Source organism: Carcharodon carcharias, chromosome 18 (assembly GCF_017639515.1).
Source record: "Carcharodon carcharias isolate sCarCar2 chromosome 18, sCarCar2.pri, whole genome shotgun sequence".
Taxonomy (NCBI): Eukaryota; Metazoa; Chordata; class Chondrichthyes; order Lamniformes; family Lamnidae; genus Carcharodon; species Carcharodon carcharias.
The window spans coordinates 58,049,387-58,074,464 of record NC_054484.1 but is presented as its reverse complement, the minus strand read 5'-3'; the positions used below and the strand labels follow the sequence as shown (position 1 = coordinate 58,074,464).

The window sequence follows — 25,078 nt, the reverse complement described above, 5'->3', positions numbered from 1 at the left end:
GGAAACCCAATTGGATAGATTCAGCTATGGAGTTATGGGAAAGTTGGGTCCAGATTTGGGAGGTAGCAACCTTTTGGAGGAACTTTGGAGAAGAAAAGGATGTTGGAAATTTGATAGTTTCCAAGGACTGAAAAGTTCCACTACTCCATGGTCACAATTTATATTTAAATAATCTTTCCAGCTATGTGCTTCACCTATTAATCTCAGAATGACCTCTCAATGCCCAGGTTTCTTCAAACAGAATTATTAGATTATTATAAAACCAGACTTTTCAAGTCGAAAGGCAAAGCTTATTAACATAAAGTATGAAATAGGAAAGTATAATAATTATTATTTTTAAATAATCTAACTTTCTCTTACAAATAACCAAAAGGTTAAAAATCAATAAAGGTTAAAGTTTAAAAATCAAGAGAAAAGGATAGATGGTGGTGTCCTTGAAATGGTGTCCAGGCTATACGGTCGGTTTCCCAGCACTGGTCTGGGAAACAATTGATAACTCTGGTGCTACTTTTCAGGCGGACCTCAAGGAAAACTTACTGTTAGCTGATTTCAGAAAGTAGAGCAACTTTGGAGCAACCTCCGTTCACCTTTTGCTTTGGATTGGGTGTGGAACTTCATGAATTGTTGTCGCCTTTACCCAAACAAATGATCCTTCTTGTTTCCCCAAGCAAAAACAGCCTACAAGCTTTTAATTACAGTTTCAAAAGCATGTCTTTTTTTCCCAAAGCTATAAACTACCATGTGATCCTTTTTTGTAAACAGTCCAACAGGGTCAGGAGGTTTCTAGCTTCTTTTAAACTGTTTAATTACCTTTTGTTGTAAAATGCTGTCTTTTCCAGGAACAACAGCAACCAGAGTCCTTGCAATAACCCTTTAAGGTTCAGTGTCTTTTTTAAAAAAAATTCTTAGTCTTTGAAGATGGACCATTTTCCACAATTGAAACATACATCCATACACTCATGCATTTACTTCTTATGCAAAACTAATACAGAAATTCTTTGTATCATTTTGGCCTTTAGACAATTTGAAGCAAAGTTAAGTTCTAGACAAAGCTTTGGCAATTATATTTCTGCAATGTTGATAATCTTTAAGTGATAAGGCTGTAATAATAAACTCCATCAAAATAGTCTGGCATTCTGGTTTTTAAATTTTTCCACAAAGGCTAAGGGGTTGTGATCAGTATATACCAGTGTCTCCCTGTATCCACAGCAGACATACACTTCACAATGTTTAAGAGCTAATAGGAAGCCCAGGGTTTCCTTTTCCGATGTAGAGTATATTTTTTGATGTCTATGTAGCTTTTTGGAAAAGTGTCCCACTGATTTTCCTGCATCCAATTTGTCGTCTTGTAACAGGACTGCACCTACCCACAGGTCACTAGCATCAATTGCTGCTTTGAGGGGTTTAGTGAAATTTGGAGCTGCCAGCACTGGTTTTTTGATCAAAATTGCTTTCAGCCTTTCAAAATATGCTTGGCACTTTCTGTTCACACTGCTTTGGCTTTTTGTAGCCAGTCTGTCAGTGGAGTAGCTAAAGTACTAGCTACTTTTGGTACAAATTTGTGGTAAAACTCACACATCCCCAAAAAACCTCATGATCTCTTGCTTAGTTTGAGGGACAGGGAACTCCACCAATGTCTGTACTTTTCTGTTCTTGGCAGAACTTGTCCTTGCCCTACTATATGCCCTAGTTATGTTACCTGTGCTTTTACAAACTCATTTTGGGCAAAGTTTATTACCAAATCAGCTGACTGTAGTATTTTGGCAAAGTATCTAATTGTTTTAAGTGGTCTTTCCAAGTGTCACTATATATCAATACATCATCAAGATAAATGACATAGTTAGGAACACTGGCTGCCACTTGGTTCATTAGTCCCTGAAAAGTTGCTGGAGTGTTTTTTAGCCCGAATGGCAACACTCGACATTGTTGTGACAAAAGCCGATATTTCTTTAGCTCAGGGTGTTAAAAGATCCTGCAAGTACCCCTTTAACAAATCTATTTTGGTAAGCAGCGTGGCACTGCCAACTCTCAATACAGCCTTCCAAGCGAGGAATCTGCTTTTGTTACAGCATTGACTTTCCTGTAGCCGATTCTTTTTCCTGCGATCTGGCGTCATGAAATAATTAACTGTACCAATCCTTTTGAATACTTTATATGGACCATTGAACCATGCTTAAGGCAGTAGTACAAACACATCATCCCCTGTTCGGGTCTTGTCATGCTTGTATGCCCATTTCTTCATGTTTATTTGGGAAGCTTAAAGCTGTTGCTCACCCACCTTGCTGGTACTTGCGAATTGTTCTTTGAACCCAGAAACTTAATCTACCATGAAATGTTTGTCCCTCTGTTCCAAAAACTTTTAGTTTCAGAGGACCTCTCACCTCATGTCCATAAACCAACTCAAAAGGGCTAAAACCAGTAGACTCATTAGGTGGCAAACATAAGAAATTCTAACCCCTTATCCTATTTATGGGGATAGCCTTGACAGTATGCTCTAATCGTCATTTTGAGGGTCTGATGGCATTGTTCTAAAGTTCCTTGAATTTGTGGGTGGTATGATGAGGACTTTAACTTTGTTTTATCCTCAGACTACTCATAACTTCCTGAAAAATTTTAGACATGAAATTGAACCTTGAGCTGACTGGACCTCAATGGGTAATCCCATATTGAGTGAAGAATTGGGTTAATTTCTCTATCACTACATTGGCAGAAATTGTTTCCAACGGAATGGCTTCTGGGAACCAAGTAGCCATATCCAATATAGTGACTAAATATAAGTGTCCTGCTTTTGCTTTTGGTAACGGTCCCACACAGTCTACTAACATCCTACTAAATGGTTCTCCAAAAAATTGCCTGGGAATTAACGGCGCTGGTTCAATTGCAGGTTGTAGTTTTCCCACAATCTGGCGTGTATGACAAGTTTTCCAAAACTGCACCATGCCCTTGTGAAGACCTGGCCAGTAAAATTGCTGACTTAGACATGCTTAGGTCATTTGGATCCTGACATGTCCTCTCATAGTAATTTTATGAGCTGTCTTTAATATTTCTTGACTACATTTAGGTTATGTTCATCTTCACCCGCAGGTCTATGAGGGGGTCTCTACTTTTTCATAAGAATCCAATTTTAACATCGTAGCATTCTGGAACTACTTCTACTTCAGCTTTGGTTTGAGTTGATTATGCCACTTTACTTAACTCTGGATTGGCTTGCTGAGCCTCATTCGGAGAAGTCTTACTGAATGTTCCCTTTGGATTATTCAGATCACCAAAGAAAGTTTCAGATAGCCAAATATCTGTCTGTGGTGCCAGTTCCACCTCTGGCAATGAAACTTGATTAACCGTTGCTCTTATCTCTACTAAAGAAGGGAAAATCCCTGAAATCTTTTCCTGCACCTACTCTGCCTCCTTGACTTCACTGGGTCTTTCTGTAACTACTGAAGAAGCTACTACTTTTGCTCTGGCCAGATCATTTCCAAGGACTAAGTCAACTCCATCTATAGACAGAGAACAACTCCTAGCATTACCATTCCAGACATTACAGTACACTGAAGGGGCACCCGATTAAAAAAGGTACGGGTATGTACTCCCTGCCAATACTACCTACTAAAACCTTGGCATTTCATGAATTCTCTGGTGTAAGAGCCAATCCTTTCTCCAGCAAGAGAGTTTGGCTAGCCCCTGTATCCCAACTATAACTATAGATTTACCTGTTTCACATTTCCTTTTGACAAGAATTTGTGAAGCTTTCGGATATCTTGTTCATTTCAGCAGTGTTTGTACTTGGCTTTACAGCTGCAGTCATAGCTACAGCTTGGTCTGAAGCACTCTTGGTTTGGGCCCCTTACTCTGCACCAATCCTGTGTACCCTAATGAGTGCCATAGATTTATCCTGTAACTTGCAGCAATTTGTACGATGGTGTCCTACATTGTAACAATGGGAAAACTTAGGCCTTCAAATGCCACTCCCACCCTCAGAACTTTCCTTTCTGATCTGAAGAGGTGATTCTGGTACATTCCCAGCTGCCCCTTCTTGTCCCTGACTAACTTGCCTTCCTGTTATTCTCCCACCTTCTATCCTTCTTGGGTTTGTGGACAAGCTCATCAGCTATCTCAGCTGCCTGTCTAGCTGTTGAAACCTTTTGGTTCTCTGCATGAGTTCTTTCTTACTGGAGGGAGTGAATTTTTAAATTCGTCCAGGAGAATTATTTCCCTAAGGATCTAATATGTGGCCTTTAGTGCCTGTATCCAACGATCAAAGTTAGTTGGCACTACCCCCTCATTCTATATATGTCTGCCCAGGCTATTTCCAAAGGTTCCAAAATTTCTGCCTATAAGATTCAGGGACCAACTCGTAAGCAGGGAGAATAGCCTTTTTTTGCCACCTCATAATCTGTAACAGACTCTTCAGAAAGCAAGGTATAAACTTCATGAGCTCTGCGAGTTAGTCTGTTTTGCATAAGCAATGTCCAGTTTGCTTTTCGTTACCCCATTTGCAGCTTTCTTTTCAAAAGAAATGTAAAATGACTCTACATCCCTTTCCTCAAACTTCGGGAGGGCTTGCACAAATTTAAACAGTTTCCCACTGGTTCTTGGGTTAGAGTCAGGATCTTGCCCATCAACATTTCCCCTAAAGTCAAGACCACTGTGCCTTTTTAGTTACAGCATTTTAAGCTGGCATTCCCTTCCTTTGTCCCTTTCATCTCCTTTTCCCTTTTCTCTTGTGCTTTCTCTCTCATGTCTTTCTGCTTGATCCCTTTTAAATTCAATTTCTGATTTCTTCAATTCCCTTTCTTCCTTTTCTTTCTCCTGCTGCTTGCTCCCTTTGAAATGCTCTTTTTCCTTTTCCTTCACTTGAAATGTTAGTTCTTCTGTTCTAACTGAAACTGTGCCCATGTAAACTTGTCTCCTTCTGATTCTACAGCTTCCTCTTGTTCTTTCACTTTCATATTCAGCTTTTTGGCCACTAGTTTTCAAAGCTCTGCTTTCTTAGCTCTTACTGCAACTTCTATCTGTAACTCTTCCACCACACTCACCAATTGTGCAAGGCTTAATATCATTAACGAATCATAATTTAACTTGGGCTGCTTCAAAAACTCACTTGCATCAAAAGTAGCCATTTCGCCAATATAAACTTTAACACAGAAGAAACCTGGTGGTTGCATTTTACCCTTTTACCCAAAAGGTAAACACAGCAGTTTACAAGAAAAGTTAATTAAACAGTATTAAAGATGGTAGAAACCTCTTGACCCAGTGGACTGTTTACCTATTAATCTCAGAATGACCGTTCAATGCCAATGTTTCTTCAGTAAGCAACAAAATTTTTGTTTGTTATGAAACCAGACTTGTCAAGTCGAAAGGCAAAACTTATTAACGTACAGTATGAAATAGCAAAGTATAATAATTATTCTTTCTAATTACCCCACACACACACTCACGCACAGAAAATAATGAAATAAAATTGACTTTAATCTTTTGGTAGAATTTGTCTATGGTTCAAGGGAAGAGGGTAGATGGTGGAGTCCTTGAAATCGCACCTGGATTATACAGTCGGTTTCTCAGCACTGGTTTGGGAAACAATCGATGACTCTTGCACTACTTTTCAAGTGGACTTTGAGGAAAACTTGCAGTCAGTTGATCTCAGAATGTAGAGTGATTCCGAAGCAACTTCCATTTACTTTTTGCTTTGGATTGGATCTGGCACTTAAGGAACTACTCAAGAGTTGATCCTTCTTGTTTCCCCAAAGCAAAAACAGTCCACCAGCTTTTAAACACGGTTTTCAAAAGTATGTTTTTTTTCAAAGCCATAAGCCACCACCTGACCCTTTTGTAAACAGTCCACTAGGTCAAGAGGTTTCTACCTTCTTTAATACTGTTTAATTAACTTTTCTTGTAAACTGCTGTGTTTTCCAGGAACAGCAGCAACCAGTTCTTGCGTTAATCCTTTAAGGGACAGTGTCTTTTTTAAAATAAACAAATTCACCCAGATTGTTTTTATCCCTTAAAGATGATTAAAGCATTTGTGACAATGGTTATATCAGTCCTTTGCCAGTTGTGCTGAAGTTTGCAGCTTTGAGGGATTAAAGATGGGGTCAAACCAGGGATAATGACCATCGTATGTGAGAGTAAGTGTTTTACTGAAAATAAGGCCATTAAAGGTGAACAATTGTTTGAAACCAATAGCTGCAGAACCATCATAGTGAGTGGAGGGCCAAAAGCTAGAGAGTTGGGAATTTGAAAGTGCAGGTGACTTGGAGGAGAGTTTTCCCCCTTGGAGGGGATGAAAAGGGAAATGGGGTGGCTACCATGTCCAAGGCAGTAAACATCAGGAAAGATAGATGTGAATGAGGGAAGGCCCTTTGATGCCTCTCTGCTTATCCATCTAGAAAATATTTAGTATTATCTTCCACTCAATCCAACAGCTTTCAACACTGTCTTAAGTAATGTTGAGGGTTGTAATGTCAATACCCTATGCAGAAGGTTTTTCCATGCATTCACCATTCGTTGCATAAGGAGGTGCATTAGGATAAGCTAAGTTTTCACCTATTTGAACCAGTGACTCCTGACTTACTTTCATGGCCTATCTTGAAGTAGTTTTTCAGATACAGTATCCATTTAATAACTTTTGTGATTGACGTGAGGATCCATCTTGCTTTGGATTGCACGATAAAGTAAACAAAATGAGATTTTAAAACTCGACTTTAGCTAGTGATTCATTAGGAAAGTTTATTTCTATATTGCAGAATGTGGAGTTGGGTTGTTTGGCTTGGTGCCCAGTAATTCTTTGAACTCTGTAATACAGTGAATGCTTAATTTTATAGAATCATATCAAGACATGTTTTGAAGAATGCAAACTAGTGCACACAAGCAAATTGTGAGGCAGGGGTGGCTTCCAACTCACCTAGCTCACTTCTCATCTTTTAAAATTACCCTAATCCATTCTGGTGTTCTAGTCCTTTACTGACCATTTCCCTTTTAACTTGAAGCTTATTGTCAATTCTTCCAAGGTGCTTACCTACATTTAGCTGATCTGTCTGATCAATTCATTACTCGTATTATGGATAATCGGATCTAGCAATACTTTCATCAATTCCTGCATCTCTCCTCAGTAGGCTAATGACATAATGGTTGAAGGAGGAGTGCGGATTTTAGGAATTTGATTCCCTTTTCAACATTATTTCCTTTTTTGTTCCAGTCAATAAGTGGATAATCAAAATCTCCTAGAATAATGCTCCTACTCATGAATCTAACCTGATAGCAAATCATCACTCCATTTCCTTCCCATGGTTGTTAAACACCTATTGTTGTTACAAGCCCTTTTTATCCTTGACTCTGTGTACCTTTTTTAATTGTATACATCAACACCATTCTTCTTACTGAAAAATGCGAGTCATAACAGAAGGAATTGCCCTTCGTATAGCACAATATCATGTCCTTGGGACATTTCTACATTGCCAAACAATTAGGTTTAAAGTGCAGTCAGGGTTAAACGTGGGTAAATGCAAAAAAAACTTTAAAAACCAATTGATACACAGCAATATCCAATAAACAGAAAGTGAGATGAATGACTAAAATTTGAATGGTGTTAGTTGGGGGAAGGATGCTGGACAGTACATTTGGGGAACTTGCTACTATTCAAATGGTACCATGAGTTTTTTCATGTATAATTTAATGTTTCATCAATAAATAATATAGCACTTCCTCAGTACTTCACTGATGAACACCTTAGATTATGTGGTCAAATGCTAGAATAGAGTTTGAATCCAAAATCTTAACAACCCCATGGCAGGATTGCTATGGGCTGAACCAAGTTAATTGACATGATCGCAATACCATCTATAGTTTAATGTTTGGCTGTAAAGTCAGATTTTTGTTCTCTCCTGACTTGATTCAGAAGACCGAACAGTCATTGTTGAATGCCATTTGCAAGAATTTTAGATACTAATTCACCACCCCTGGGTATGTCCTGTCCCACCAGCAAGACAGACCCAGCAGAGGCGACGGCACAGTGGTATACATTTGGGAGGGAGTTGCCCTGGGAGTCCTCAACAGTGACTCCTGACCTCATGAAGTCTCATGACATCAGGTCAAACATGGGCAAGGAAACTTCCTGCTGATTACCACATACTGCCCTCCCCTCCCTCAGCTGATGAATCAGTGCTTCTCCATGTTGAACACTACTTGGAGGAAGCACTGAAGATAACAAGGGTGCACAATGTTATCTGGGTGAGGGACTTCAATATCCATCACCAAGAATGGCTCAGTAGCACATTATTGGCTGAGTCCTAAAGGACATAGCTGCTAGACTAGGTCTGGGGTAGGTGGTGAGGGAACCAACAAGTGGGAAAAACATACTTGACTGCATCCTCACCAACCTGCCTGCCACAGATGCATCTGATTATGACAGTATTGGTAGGAATGATCACCACACAGTTGTTGTGGAGATGAAGTCCCGCCATCACATTGAGGATACCCTCCATCGTGTTGTGTGGCATACCACTGTGCTAAATGGGATAGATTTTGAACAGATCTAGCAACTCAAGACTGGACATCCATGAAGCACTGTGGGCCATCAGCAGCAGCAGAATTGTACTCAAACACAATTGGTAACCTCATGGCCCAACATATCCCCTTCTCTATCATTACCATCAAGCCAGGGGATCAACCCTGGTTCAATGAAGAGTGTAGGAGGATTTGGCAGGAGCAGCACCAGGCATACCTAAGAATGAGCTGTTAACCTGGTGAAGCTATAACAAGACTACTTGCGTGCCAAACAACATAAGCAACAAGTGATAGATGGAGCTAAGCAATCCCACAACCAACGGATCAGATCTAAGCTCTGCAGTCCTGCCACATCCAGTCGTGAATGGTGGTGGACAAATAAACAACTCACTGGAGGACGCTCTACAAATACCCCCATCCTAAATGATGCGGAGCCCAGTATATCAGATAAGGCTGAAGCATTTGCCACAATCTTCAACTAGAAGTGTCAAGTGGTTGATCTATCTCGGCTTCCTCCGGAGGTCCTCATCATTACAGATGCCAGCCTTCAGCCAATTCGATTTACTCCCCATGATATCAAGAAATGGCTGAAGGCACTGCATGCTGCAAAGGCTATGGGCCCTGACAATATTCCAGCAATAGTACTGGAGAGTTGTGCTCCAGAACTTGCCGTACCTCTAGCCAAGCTGTTCCAGTACAGCTGCAACACTGGCATCTACCCGACTGGAGACTTGCCCAGGTATGCCCTGTACACACAAAGCGGGACAAATCCAACCCGGCCAATTACCACCCCATCAGTCTACTCTCGATCATCAGTAAAGTAATGGAAGGGGTCATCAGTAGTGCTATCGAGTGGCACTTGCTTAGCAATAACCTGCTCACTGACACCTAGTTCGGGTTTCACCAGGGTCACTCAGCTCCTGACCTCATTACGGCCTTGGTTCAAACATGGACAAAAGAGCTGAACTCCCAAGGTGAGAGTGACTGCCCTCAACATCAAGGCCCCATTTGACCAAGTGTGACATCAAGGAGCCCTAGCAAAACTGGAATTATTGGGAATCGGGGAAAATTCTCCATTGGTTGGGGCATACCTAGCACAATAGAAGATGGTTGTGGTTGTTGAAGGTCAGTCATCTCAGCTTCAGGACATGACTGCAGGAGTTCCACAGGGCGGTGTCCTCGGCCCAACTATCTTCAACTGCTTCATCAATGACCTTCCTTCCATCATAAGGTCAGAAGTAGGGATGTTCGCTGATGAGTGCAATATTCAGCATTATTTACGACTCCCCAGATACTGAAACAGTCCATGTCCAAATGCAGCAAGGCCTGGACAATATCCAGGCATGGGCTGACAAGTGGCAAGTAACATTCGTGCCACACAAGTATCAGGCAAAGAGAGAATCCAACCATCGTCCCTTGACATTCAATAGCATTACCATCACTGAATCCCCCACTATCAACATCATGGGGGGCATTACCATTGACCAGAAATTGAACTGGACTAGCCACATAAATACTGTGGCTAGAAGAGCAGGTCAGAGGGTAGGAATCCTGTGACGGTAACTCACCTGCTGACTCCCCAAAGCCTGTCCACAAGGCACAAGTCAGGAGTGTAATGGAATACTCGCCATTTGCCTGGATGAGTGCAGCTCCTAAAACACTCAGGAAGCTTGATACCCTCCATGACAAAGCAGCCCGCTTAATTGGAACCACGTCCACAAACATTCCCTCCCTCCACCTCTGACGCACGGTAGTAGCAGCATCGACAAGATGCACTGCAAGAATTCACCAAGGCTCCTTAGACAGCACCTTCCAAACCCACGGCTACTGCTATCTAGAAGGAAAGGGCAGCAGATAAATGGGAATATCACCTCCTGGAAGTTCCCCTCCAGGTCACGCACCACCCTGACTTGGAAATATATCGCCGTTCCTTCACTGTCGCTGGGTTAAAATCCTGGAAATCTCTTCCTAACAGCACTGTGGGTGTACCTGCTGCAGCAGCTCAAGAAGGCAGTTCACCGCCAGTTCAAGGGCAACTAGGACTGCCACTTCAAGGGCAACTAAGCTGGGCATTTAATGCTGGCCCAGCCAGCGAAGCCCAGATCCTGTGAATGAATTTTTAAAAAATTAATAAATTTGTCTCTAGAACTTAAACTTCTTTCAAACAGTGGGGAAGGCCATGTCTATGGTAGGGAATCTAATAAAATGATTGTTATGTTGAAATGGGGAAACACAATTTGGATGAATGCTGTACTTACCCATTCTGGTGTATAACCTGCTGGAATATTCACTAACTACATGTTACAAATTGTAACTTACTTCTGCGATACAATATCAATCAATACAATACAGCATTATTTATTTTGATATGTTAGAGGAAGGAAACAGTTCATTAAAATATTATATCTTGCAGCATTTATGATAACCATTCCATACAGACCACAAATCTGTAATCTACTTGGTTATTGTATTAGACTTTTTTTAACAAACCTGATTAGAAAAACCAATGCACAACACTTGCTGGATATGATATTAGTTTGTAATGTATATTGTGCCTCAGTTGCTGTAAACAAACTTGCAGTGAAGCATTGACCTTCAGTACGGTATGATATTTATAGTGTGATCAGATTGCAAATGTCATGTTGCTTCTCAAGAAATGTGTACATGTATTCTGGACTACTGTTATGAACAAAGGATGTAGCTACGTTAATAGATTTAATCAGGGAAATGTGCAATAGCTTTACCCATAAAATCGATCTTGTTTACAAGAACGTGTTGGAGATTCTGATGGGTCTGTTCACAAAACAAGTCTAGGTCAAAGTTAAACTTTCCTTTGGTGTATACTTCATAATTTCTGTTAATTCCATATTGAGGAAAAGGACTGTTAATTTATCATTTGGGCTGACTTAGTATCAGAGTAACCGTTTTAATTTCCAATGACAGCCTTTAAAAGTTTTTAAAATGCCAAACTTTCATTGGAGAGATTTCTGATCCAGAGATGCAATAACATAAACAGAAAGTGGTGGAAAGCTCTTTTTTTTTAAATTTAGATCTCCACATCAACAGATTTTTTGCTTGTAGCTAATAACATTGTTTCAAAAATTTTAAATTAAAATATGATTAAATGAAATATAATAGCATGTTTGTGTGCCTAATGTACTGTAATTGGAAAACAGTTATTTTCACAATTTAAAGTAAAGTCTTATAAGATGCCTCACTGATTAGTTTTACTACTATCACGTGTATTGCTGTGTATATTTATAGTAACCAAATATTATGAGTGATGCTATATTTGCACCACTTTGACAGATTACCTGGTCATTTATCTTTATTGCTGTTTGTAGGACCTTGCTGTGCGCAGTTTGGCTGTTTATTCACGATCAGTAGCTTTGCAGTCTGTGCCATGAGGACATGATAGCTGTTATATAAATGAAAGCTCATTTTTTTCTTGTTTATTACCAAATTGATCCAATTAAAAAACTTCCTTTTAAGGTAATTGATATTAGATACTGTACTGAAGAGGAATTGGGTAACTCAGCTTTTGCAATGAAGCAGGGATGACAGCCTGGCCATCCATACTGTATTTGTCATCTCTCAGTTTTTGCTTCTGCAATTTGAATTCAAAAGGTCTGAACGTTGCTCAAATGCATTTTATTTCCTCACTTTCCATTGGGAATGAGTCCATATGATTGTCCAAATCCTGCACTAATTGAGTGGCTATTTAATATACTAGTTTTTGCAGTATGACATCAGGAATTTAGAATGTTTACTTCCTTTTTTGCCCTCATTAGGCCGTGACAATGCATGTGAAAAGACATCTTTTATGTTCTTACGAAAGGAGCTACCGGTTCGATTGGCTAATACAATGAGAGAAGTGAACTTGTTGCCTGATAACCTGCTCAGCAGGCCCTCTGTGAGACTTGTTCAGAGCTGGTAAGTAAATACCATATGTGAGAGATTAGCACAGGAGTGGAGTATGCTTCATGGTGAAAACCAGTACAGAGAAATTTCTGTACATGGAATGTATTCAAAAATCTTATATTCATTGCACTAAGTAGATTAACGTGGTCATGGTAATATTATGCGCTTGCGGTGGAAGTTTTAATACAGTTTCTCATGATTTGAAGCAATTGAGTGCACACCTATCATTAAGATTAGTAGATGACTGAATTTCCTAATTACGCTTTTACATGAATACTGTAGAGAATTGATATGCATTATATTTATCCTGTGTAATTTTCTGGCATGATAGTGCTCCATGATTAATGTGGAATATAATGATCAATATTGTCTTATATATAGGTCATGTATTTTTGGTGACATAATATAGCATGCAAGTTTCAAATGTTATATTTTACATAGGAAATTGGCTAATATTCACAAGCATTTTTTGTGATCCTTTTAATAGTCAAATTGATGTAGCTTGAGTACATTTTAAACTTATTTTTCATATTACGAACTGGCAGATACTAGGCTAAGAATTAAAAAATTCTCTGGGATATGCCTTTTACAGCAAACATTAGTCCTAGAAAGGCAGTGGAAAGCGTGCTGTTAGTTTCATACTTATCCTATAACCTGAAATGAAACATACAGAACTTTCCTTGGAAGTTTTGCAGGCACTTGCTCACTTCTCACCAAAAGTGGCCTTTTAATTTTCTACTGGAATATCATATTCTTTATTCTTGGCATCTTTTTTACACTGGGACATTTCATTGTATGAGGCAGAGAACTTTTTTAGTGCAATGCATGACTTTACATTGGGGCTATCTGGCAATGCTTGTGGGCTTTAGTTCTGCAAACCTTTACCTAAATTGATAGAAATGATCATGAGATATACTGCAGTATAGTCCAATAAAAGTTTCCAGAATTACAATGGCATGTTGTACCCTCCATAATTTGGCCATTAGAAAGGGAATAGTGCCTTGGATGACAAAATATGGTGAAGTGTATGAATAAGATCAACAATTTAGTTGCAAAATGACAGTTTTGTGTTGTGGGCTCATGTTCAATAAGAAAGTGATTGAAACTGCCCAAGCTTAATTCATGCCAGATCCCTACAGCTAGCAAGCAGAGAACTTTGCCATCCCATCAATCTGTATTGGGTTTGGAAGTAGGACCCAGAGTTATGAGGAGCAGTGCATTAATCCACTTAATCTCCAGAGTTAATATTTTCCAAATATGTGGTAGCATGAGCAGACTTCTTAAAATTATAAAATGTTCACATGTTTTGATTTATATGAACTTTGTGGTGGTCGTCACTAAAAAAGCAGGTCATATTATTAAAACAGAATGGTTGGTGCACAGCTAACCACAGGAAGGAATGCCCTGTTCACAATGAAGAAACTGAGGAGAGAAAGGTGGGCACAGACTCTGCTTCAGTAAAATGATCACTTACCTTGTCCAACTGTTTTGAATGTGGAGCTGGGAGGGACACTTTTGAACCTCATCTCAGGAGTGCAACCAGTCTGTTGTTGGGAGCAACCCAAGATTGCAGTTGTCAGGCCATTTATTTGAATATGCTAAATGCCTAATGTCAATTTAGGCATGGCCCTTGCATGCTTTTTTTTTGCCTATACTGAAATGGCAGTTAGCAACTTTGGCTCTTAATGAATATATAATTCCTTCTGCTGTGTTGGAGGTTTAAAGGGTCTTTTGTTTCTGAAAACCAGGCAGTGCATTGTCAAATTTCGAGGTCAGGATTTTGCAGAAGCTCAACTTCTCATGACTAACCAAAACTCAGTTGCTGGAAAGTGTTGCTACTTTCTAAACTGCTTATGTAACCAAGTTCTAGATGTGGGAACATGTAAATATGCAGCAGATTTGGATGTACAGAAACTATTGAAGGACATTTTGTAGAGAAGCTGGAAGCTTGAGAATAGGAAGATTTTCTTTCTGTGACTGTAAACTAGGCCTATATTCCCTGGAGTTGAAACAATATGAGACGTGACCTAAATATATAAAATTCTTCAAAGCAGATGCTGAGATAATGATTCCCTTAGTTGGGGAATCTAGAACATGGAGTCGCAGTCTCAGAGTAAGTGGTCAACCATTTAGGACAGAGATGAGAAATTTATTCACTTTACTCCAGAGAGTTGTGGATGCTCAGTTATTGAGTATATTTAAGATACAAGTTGACAGATTGTTTTTGATACTAAGGGAATCATGGGGTTATGGGAATAGTGCGGGAAGATCGAGTTGAGGTAGAAGATCAACCATAATCTCATTTAATGACGGAGCATGTTTGAAGGACCAAATGGCCTACTCCAACTTCTAGTTCTAACGCCCCCAGGTGGCTTGCAAATTGCTCATGATAAATTAGAATTGCTGTATAAAAATGCACATCCTTTCAATCCATAACTTTCAATCCAATTCCCGGCATGCATAACTTGAAGAAGGTGTTGAAGTATAGCCAACTTAAAATTTCTGTCTTGAGAAATTGATTGTTTTGTAAGATGTGAAGGTAATCGAATTTGTTGCGCACAATGAAGTAAATAAGCATAAAGTGTGGTGCTAATATTCTGATCTTGAGGTGGATCTTGGATGATCTGGGAGTGCATCACCCCCATAAAAGTGAGGCAGTGACTTTGAAGAGGTTACTGCCTTTAGGGCCCACAGGTCCAAGGTAGATGTTTTTGTGCTACCGAATACTACTGAAGGCAGCTACCTGTCAGAGTGCATAGTGGGATGAGAAGCCTATCAAAAGTCTTGAATACAAGACCCAGGAGTAGAAGACTGGCTTAGTGCATGGAGGTAGTTGAGAGGAGCTGTTGGAAACCATTGTAACTTGAGAGCTGTAGACTTGGGTGCAATCAGGAATAAAAGGTTAACATGGAAATCCCAAACAATGTAGTCTGCCTCCTTTGCCAACCTTAGTCTATTGGTGATTAAATTAGAAGCTTCCAATACTTCTACCGGCTACCAAACGCCTTACTCGTAAAATAGATATTGGACGGAATTTTTCAGTCGCTGTCCCTGCCCCGTGGTGGGTTCTGTGCAGTGTGAGGGGCTGGAAAATTCCAGCCATTGATTTGTGGACCCCTTTGTAACCTTTCATGGGATGTGGGTGTCACTGGCAACGCATTTGTTGCCCATCTCTCATTGCCTTTGACTGCCATTTCAGAGGGCCGTTCAGAGTCAACCACGTTGCTGTGGTTCTGGAGTGACATGTAAGCCAGACCAGATATGGGATGGCAGACTTCCTTTCCTAAAGGTCATTAGTGAATCAGTGGCTTTTTGTTCAGTCAGTGAAAGTTATGGTAATCATTTACTGACCTTGGCTAGTGTCCCTTTATACTTTACAAATTTTTATTGCTTGAGTTTAAATTCCACCAGCTGCTGTGATGGGATTTGAACCTGTGTTAATGGAGCGTATGCCTGGGCTTCTGGATTACCAGTCCAGTGACTTGACCATTACACCATTGTTTCCCTTTGGCAAGGTAGAAAGGCATAACCAGGCCACACAATGAAATATGGTGTCATAGCTGCTGAGATGTGACCTACATCTGGTTCTCAAATAAATAATTGGCTGCCAAATGAAGCCTATTCACTGGCTGCAGCTGAGTTGCTAACAAAAGGGCAGGGCAGGAGGAAAACATTGTGGTGCCAAATCATATACCTATGATTGGAATCTTCAAAGAGGAGATGGTTCAGGTACAGAGTAGACATATTCCAATGTGGGAAAATGTAAAGGCATCCAAAGTTCGACCTCCTTGAATAGCTAAAGATATAGGGGTTAAAATGAGACAGAAAAAGAGTCTTATGGCAATTATAATATAGTAAAGAAGCTGAATATAAAAAGTACAGAGGAGATCTGAAAGAGGGGATAAAAGGGACAATGAGAATACAAAAAAGGAATCCAAAAGCCAAGCACATAAAATAAAGGTAGTCAAAGAAATGATGGGACCAATGAGCGAGTGCAGCTGGCTTGATATTAAATGAGTAATAAAAACAGAAAATACTGGAAATTCTCAGCAGCTCAGACAGCATCTGTGGAGAGAAACAGAATTAATGTTTCAAGTTGATGACCCTTCATCAGAACTTCAGCATCTGTAGTATTTTGTTTTTGTACTAAATGAATATCATACATCTGTCTTCACTAAAGAACAGGATATTGCCAAAGTAGCAGTGAAGTTGGAGGCAGTGGTGATATTGGAAAGATAAAGATGTAATAAAAGGTTCAGTCTTCAAAGTAGAAAAGTCACACAGTGTAGATGAGATGCATCCCAAGTTACTGAGGAATGTACAGGTGGAAATTGCAAAGGCTCTGACCACAGTTTTTTGATCCTCCTTGGATATCAGGGTAGTGTCAGAGGACTGGTGGATTGCTGATGTTGCACCTTCATTTAAAAAATGAGAGGAGGGATGAACTTGGAAATTGCAGGCTAGTCAAACATTACTGGTGGGGAAACTTTTAGTGATGATCATCCTGGACAAAATGAATTAGCAATTGAAAACTATGGGGTAATAAATGAAAGTCAGGATGGATTTGTTGAAGATAAATTGTATTAGTCTAACTTGATCGAGTTCTTTGAATTAATGTAGTCAACGAGGGTAGTATGGTTGATGCTTTGATGTTGTACTTTCAAGAAAAGCTACCTGACAATGTACAGATGGCTTGCCAATTTCCTGCCTAGTGCTTGGCATTTTCAAGGGGACTTCAAACTGTATTCCATGGAAGGTGTGGGCATGGATGCTGTCATCTTTCTTAGGGTATCTTGCAACATCAGCAAAGTATTAAACTTCTTACAACCAGTGGTGAAGGAGACCAGAAGTCAATCTGTACTTAGTTTTGGATTTATTCACAAAGCGAAACATTACAAATATATAGTTCCTAACTCTACAATCCACTGCCAATGTCAATAAGTGTCTCTTTATACTCTTTTGAGCAAACAACAAACAAATTAACTAAACAATGATCTCTTACAAGTCTTGCAACTAAAACAAAAAAATACTGTAACTAAAGCAAAAACTTCAGTGGAAACTTATTAAATTATAATATTATCACCAAGCTAATGATGCATCCCAGCCCCTACAGTGTCCACTGGTTGCAGAAGGCCTTAAGCACATGCTCCCTCTGCAGGGTAGGACACCCGGGCGTGGCCATAATCACAGAACAGAGGCAGGCAGTCAGGTCAAATTACCACCTCAGCCGCACATTGCCAGGACTTGTTTACTATTTTGAGCAACCATTTAAACTAAATTAGTAAGAATGAGGGACAAATTAAGAAGCAGCCCCTTAAAGGGATACTGCAAAAAGAAAGACAAACCTTAAAGGAAACTTTCAAACATCAAATTAAAACATGATTAAGGGGGTCGATAAAGCACCTGAGTCCCTATGGTGCCCACCGGGCGTGGAAGGCCTCGATTGCACCAGCAGACACCATGTTCTCCCTCTCCAAGGGCACCCAGCTGCGAACATAGCCAGACAGAGGGGCAGACATTCGGGCTGGATGACTCCCTTGGTTGCCCCGCCTGTACCTGTTTGTGAAGAGCTTGGCCAGGCCCAGGAGGAGATACACAAGGAGGTCCTCCCTCCCCCTCTTCGCATAGGGTGCACTTAAGCAAGAGATTTTTTAAGAAACCAAAAAGGGGGTGCAGCCTACAACAGTCTACAAACACACAGTCCATGGACTCCACAAGACTGCAAAGAAATGCAGGTGTCTTGGGAGCCCATGAGCCAACGCAACTTACGTTTGTATGGGACTGCTGTGTGCAACAGCCTCCACCCCAGGCCCCCAATGGTAAGGGAGTGGAGTCCCACGCAGAGCGCCCTCCACAGGGGAGCTCCACTGTTGGATGGCAACAAAGTGTGTATGGACAGCGGGCTAAGGTAATGTGGTGAAGGATTTGCAGCAGTGGCCCATACAGGAAACCCCTCTGCGCTGAGCTAAAAGGCACAGGGAGCATTTCTGTGAGGTGGCTCAGGTTGCTGAGCCCCGCTTCCCAAGGGAGGGTTCAGGACTTGGGGCCAATGTGAAAATCCGTGCGAACAGGGATTTGCTCAGATGGGAGTCCACCATGCATCTGCGCCTCCTTGAGATCACGTCAGGGCCAAGCACGACCTTTCAAAGATCATCGATAGCATTGGCTCTGAGCCAGTCCTGAGCACCGACCCACTGATAATAGCCACTACTCCTGATGGAGTACTGTGGCGTGAAGACTTTGATCATGTCCTGGTAAAAGATGGGCAATGCCTGTGAAGAGCTAAAGACCCTCAGATCTATACAGGAGCTACATGTCATAATTCAGGCTGTGCACCTGGCGGAAGAAATACGTCATCAGGGCACACCATCTCTGAGGAGGCTCTGTGTAAAAGTATCATTGTAGACTCTGAAGGTGGAAAGTTGCCACCTGGGTGCCCTGGACCTGTTTATGGCTGCCAGTGTCTCTTTAGTTTATACTCTTTTGAGTGAATCAACTAAACAAATAAAGAACCACCCCTTAAAGGGGAATTGTAACTAAAACTTTAAAGGAAACTTATCAAATTTAAATTAATAACATTTTAGGGCGAGGTGATGCACTCCAGCCCCTGGGGCAACCACCGGCCACGGAAGGTCTCAAGCGTACTGGTGGGCACTGTGTACTCCATCTCCAGGAGCACCCGGACGGAGACCTAATCCCCAAAGAGGGGTAGGCAGTCAAGTCAAATGGCCCCCTCAAATGCCTGCTGCCTGGACCTGGTTATGGCCACCTTGGCCAGTGTCCCTTTATACTCTGCAGGTCTGACAGCATCTGCAGAGAGGAATACAATTAACATTTCGAGTCCAAATGATTCTTCATCAGAACTAAGGAAAAATAGAAAAGAGGTGAAATATAAGCTGGTTTAAGGGGTGGTGGGACAGGTAGAGCTGGATAAGAGGTTAACTGTATTCCTCTCCACAGATGCTGCCAGACCTGAGTTTTTCCAGGTATTTTTGTTTTTGTTTTGGATTTCCAGCATCTGCAGTTTTGTGCTTTTATCCCTTTTATACTCTTTTGCGCAAACAATAGATTAACAAATACAAAACTCAAAAACAAAAGAATTAGGGGTCACTTTTTTAAAAAATAAGGGGTTGCCCATTTAAGACAGACGAGAAGTTTTTGGTTGAGTTTTTGCAACTTTCCTTCCACTGTATTTTGAGGAAGAGAATCTTTGAATATTTTTAATGCAGAGGTGGATTTTTGATAATCATTGGGGTGAAAGGTTATTGGGGGTAGGCGGGAACATGAAGTTAAGGTTACAATCGGATCAGGCATGATCTTAATAAATGGCAGAGCAGACTCGAGGGGCCGAGTGACCTCCTACTGCTCCTAATTCATATGTGTATAGACTTGTTACCAAAATTGAAGCCCATAAAATTAAAGGAACAAAGGAAGCATGAATTCAAAATTGGTTAATGCAAAGAAAAAAAGCAAACAATAGTGGTGAACAGTTGTTTTCCAAACTAGTGCTAAGCATACAATTGTACTCCGCAAGGGTCAGTAGTACCATCACTGCTCTTTTTGATATATATTAATCGCCTGGATTTGAAAATATAGGGAATAGTTTGAAAGTTTTCAGATAACACAAAACTTGGAAATGTAGTAAAAATTGAGACATTAATAAAGGTGGGTAGAAAGAGAGACTTGATGGTTTGTTTCTACATTAATGCTTGAAGGTGGTAGGAATAGTTGAGAAGGGTGTTGAAGCACATGTGATATATGGTGGTATTAACAGAGACATGGGGCTGAGTTTTTAGCATGGTGGGCGTGCGTTCAACCCAAGAGAGTGTAAAATGACACACGATGACATTGGACGAGGATCCCGACGTCATTGTACACTCGCGCGATATTTCGGTTAGTTGCCGCACACCAGAGTTGGCAGCATGCCCGTCCAACCTTACAGTTGGCGGGCAGGTGAAAAGGCTAAGCAGCTTTTGCATTTTTTTTGGAAAAGTCATCCAGGGTGGGATGAAGTTTCCAACATCAAATAAAAATTTTAAAATTTATTTAGTGACTTGTCTCTGCTCATGTGACAAAGTCATGTTTTATAACATTTTTAAGATCTTTACTTTTTATTTTGATAACTGTTCATCTTGAGACAGCTCTGTGCCTCAGAGATTTTCAAGCTCCCCCACCCCCCTAAACACACAGGTAGCGCTGGTGCTCACATTTCACACTGGGCAGGCCTTAATTGGCCTGCCGTGAAAACACAGTGTGGCTCCGATCGTGGGCGGCAGTCGGCTTCGCTACCGCCCCAGCCGAGCCAGCTCGACATGGGCAAAATTCTGCCTGTTGATACGAATGCAAGAAAGTTATGCAAAATCTTTTTAAAACACTGGTTGTGTTTCAGATGGAGTATTGTGTTCAGTTTTGGGCAGTACACTTCAGAAAGAATGTCAAGGCTTTGAAGAGATTTACTAGAATTGTACCAACGATGAGAGACTTGATGTAGGGTGACTTGAGAAACTGCTGTTGTTTTCCTTACAGCAGAGGTTAAGAGATGATTTGATAGAGATGTTCAAAATTATGAAAGGTTTCGATAAAGTAAGGAGAAGTCATTTCCAATGGGAGAAGGCTCAGTAACCACAGGATACAAATTTAAGGCGATTGGCAAAAAAATCAGCTGCAGCCTGAGGAAACCTTTATTTTTGTATATCAAGTTGTAATCTGGAATGCACTGCCTGAAAGGGTGGTAGAAGCAGATTCAATATTTAGGTTCAGAAGAGAATGGGTTAGATACTTGAAGGGGAAAAAAATACAGGGCAATGGGGAAAGAGCTGGAGAGTGGGACTAATTGGATAATTTTACCAACAGCTAGCATCGGCAAGATGGGCTGAATGGCCTCCTTCTGTTCTGTGACTTGTCTCTTGAGTGGCAAGAGCTTGACCCTTGCTGAAACCTCTAATGCCAATACCCTGCCCCACCCAAATCACTGGCATGGTGACGGGGCTGTCATCACCTAGTCATACCTTGCCCTCTTCCCTCCCTACTTTGACAGTTCTTTCATGCACTTCAGTCTGTTCACCTTTTCGTCTCCTTTTAAAATCTTCATTGAGCAGGTTTTCCTTCCTTTCCTTACCTAGCATCTGGACCGAAACTCAGTCTTGGTCAGTCTCAATTTTCATCTCAACCTACATTGGGAAAAATTGTTGTAGATCTTTCCATGGTGAGATTAATTGAACTAATTCATCTTGTATAGATTTACCTAATCAAAATATTTTTTGGTGCATTTAAATAAAACATTATGCCAGGTACATTGACATCACTGTTAGTGACGACATTGGTTATATGGTGATGTTGACTAAAATCTTTTTACCTCTTTTACAGGTATATGCAGAGTTTTTTAGAACTGCTAGAGTTTCAGAACAAAGGCCCTGAAGATCCTCCTGTGTCGGATAAGTAAGAATCTGATTTGTTTTCCATTTCTATCAAAGCAGTGCATGCCTAACCAACTGTCTTCTGTGTTTTTATTCCACTTAAGTGGTTGGCACATGACTCGGACATGTACAAAAATCTTCAAGTTGTTATAGCAGAAATGTTGCACTTCCTCTTAAGCTTTTCTCATTGATTGTGCTGAAAACAACCTAATTTTTGAAACTTGCAGAAGTTTCAACTATAAATGGCTTATATTTTCTAAGCTTTACATTCAGTTACTGCAGAAGATTCCCTAAAAAGCTTCAAAATTTTCAGTAACAGAACAAAAGATACTGCTTTGACATTGGCAAAGTCAATGTATTTTTCCTGGTTTGCATGGTTCAGGTCATGCTGTCGTGGAGTTTGGTTTTTCTCTGCATCAGATTCTTTTCTCCTCCCTGGATTTTCCATATCACTAAGAATTTTCTTGCCCCCCCAGCCCAGTAGTTCTTTGAGCCACTTCATTCCTAGCATTTAGTTTTTTTGGACTGACCTACTCATCACTACTTCCTCCCATTTTTCCAGTAGAGATTAGGAAACCTTATTGGGATGTTGAACTGATCTTGAACTTTCTAGAACAACAACTACTTTCACCGTCTTGTATTTTAATATAGAAAAATGTCCCAAGTTGCTTCAGATGAGCATTAGATAAATATTGATACCAAGGTAAATATTATGGGTGATTTAAGAGGTGGGTATAAGGAAGATCTTAAAGGAGGAGAGATTGGGGTGGTGGGGCAGTGGGACTTGCTGAAGGCACAGCAGCTAATAGTGGAGGAAAGGGAGTGGGGGTTCTGCAAGATGGCAGATTTGGAGGAGAACAGAATTACCGAAGGGTTTGGGAGACTGGTGTAGGTTACAGAAAAGGAACGCAAAAGTATTTTATAAGCACATAAATATAAGGGTGGAACCAACCAGCAAACAAAAAGAGGAGCATCTTGTGGAAACAGAAAACATTACTTTGGTATTAAATGAATAAAAAAAAACCAAATAGATATAGCCAGCAGAGTTTTGTATAAGCTCAAGTTTATGGAGAATAGCAGTAAAAGAAAGAAGGACAGGATGCATTGTGGATGTGGGGCTTCAATGTCCATCACCAAGAGTGGCTTGATCGTATTGCTGGCTGAGTCATGAAAGACATAGCTGGCAGATTGGGCCTGTGGCAGGTAAGTGAATTAATACAAGGGTAAAAAAAACACTTGACCTTGATCTTGCCAACCTGTGTCGCACATGTATCTATCCATGACAGTATTGGCAAGGGTAACCACTGTCCAGTCCTTATGGAGGCAAAGTTCTGTTTTCACACTGAGGACACCCTCCTTTGTGTTGTGTGGCACCACCCCTTGCTAAATGGGATAGATTCAGGACAGATTTAGCAGCTCAAAATGGAGCATCCAAGAGGGGTTGTGGCCAAAAGCAGAATTGTATTCAACTACTATCTTTAACCTCATGGGCCTGGCATATTCCTCACTTTACCATTACCATCACAATCAAGCCAGGGAATCAACCCTGGTTCAATGAGGAATATAGAAGAGCATGCCAGGGGAAGCACCAGGCGTACCTAAAAATGAGTTGCCAACCTGATGGAGCTACAACGCAGGAATACATGCATGCTGAACAGCAGAAGCAGTGTGCGATAGACAGAGCTAAGTGATTCCATAAACAACATGTCAGAGCAAAGTTCTGCATTTCTGCCACATTTGGTTGTTAATTCACAGTAAGACTGGAATGCGATTTAGAGGCGAACTTGATAGTGGTGGTGTTCCAATTGGCCTGTTGCTCTTCTAGGGTTGAGGGTTGGAAGGTGCTATTGATGGAGACTTGGTGATTTACAGCAGTGCATCTTGTAGGTGGTATACACTGCAATGTTGTGCAGCAGTGGTGAAGGAAATGAATGTTTAAGGTGATGTATAGGATGCCAAACAAGCAGGCTTCTTTGCTCTGGATGGAGCCAAGCTCCTTGAGTGTTGTTGGAGCTGCACTCATCTAGGCAAGTGGACAGTATTCCATCGCACTCTTGACTTGTGCTTTATAGATGGTGGACAGGCTTCCTGGAGTCAGGAGGTGGGCTACATTCCACAGAATTCCCAGACTCTGACCTGCTCTTGTAGCCACAGTAATTATATGGCTGGTCCAGTTCGGTTTCTGGTCAGTGGTAACCCCCAGGGTGTTGATGGTGAGGGATTCAATGACGGTAATGCTGTTGAACATTAGGGGAGATGGTTAGATTCCCTCTTAATTTGATTATCATTGCCTGGCATTATTATGGTAGCAATGTTATTGACAATTAGCAGTCCAAGCCTGAATGTTGTCCAGGTCTTGCTACATGCAGGCACAGATTGCTTCGTTATCTGAGGACTTGCAAATGATACTGAACACTGTGCAAGCAGTGAATGTTCTCATTTCTGACCTGATGGCGGGAAGGTCATTGATCAAGCAGCTGAAGGTGGTTGGTCCTTCGACACTACCCTGGCTAGGTTCTGGGGCCAGGAGGATTGGCCTCCAACAATCACAACTATCTTCCTTTGTGCTCGATGTGACTCCCCCGATTCTCAATTTTGCCAGGTGTCCTTGATGTTACACTTGTCAAATGCTGCCTTGATGTTAAGGGCTGTCACTCTCACCTCAACTCTTGAATTCAGCTCTTTACTGCCTTGGCCTAAACATGGACCAATGAGGCCTGGAGTCAAGTGGCCCTGGTGCAACCCAAATGGAGCATCAGTGATCAGGTTATTGCTGAGTAAGTGCTTCATGATAGCACAGTCAGTGACACCTTTCATCAATTTGCTGATGGTCAAGAATAGACTGATGGGGGAATGGCCATTGATGAATTATTTCCCTATCAGAAGCAGGGATGTTTGTCAGTGATTGCATGCTGTTGAGTTCCATTCACAACTGCTCAGGTAACGAAACAGCTTGTGTCTGTATGCAGCAAAACCTGGACAATATTCAAGTGGCTAGTAATTGTTGTGCCAAACAAGTGTTGAGCATTGACCATCTCCAACGTGAGTTATTGTATCCAGATTCTGACGATGACTGTTGACAAACTTAACTGAACCATTCATATAAGTGCTTAATTACAAGAGCAGGCCAGAGGCTGGGTTTTCTGCAATGAGCTACTCTCAATGCTTGACTCCCTAAAGCCATCTGCAAGGCACAAGTCAGTAATTTGATAGAATGCTCTCTACTTGCCCATAGGAGTGCA

The 25,078-nt window shown here is 41.0% G+C and overlaps 1 protein-coding gene across 4 annotated transcripts in view; it reads left to right on the top strand.

Annotated features, from left to right (window-relative positions):
* Positions 1 to 25,078, top strand: part of pdk3a (pyruvate dehydrogenase kinase, isozyme 3a) — an 84,780-nt gene that overhangs the window by 2,148 nt on the left and 57,554 nt on the right. For all 4 annotated transcript variants that reach the window (XR_005945795.1, XR_005945796.1, XM_041210799.1 and 1 more), the window contains exons 2-3: positions 12,291 to 12,432; positions 21,787 to 21,858. Coding sequence is in view for 2 of the 4 variants with exons in the window: in XM_041210799.1 (XP_041066733.1) it covers positions 12,291 to 12,432; positions 21,787 to 21,858 (214 nt within the window). In the remaining 2 variants the exon portion in view is untranslated. The remainder of the gene's footprint in view (positions 1 to 12,290; positions 12,433 to 21,786; positions 21,859 to 25,078) is intronic.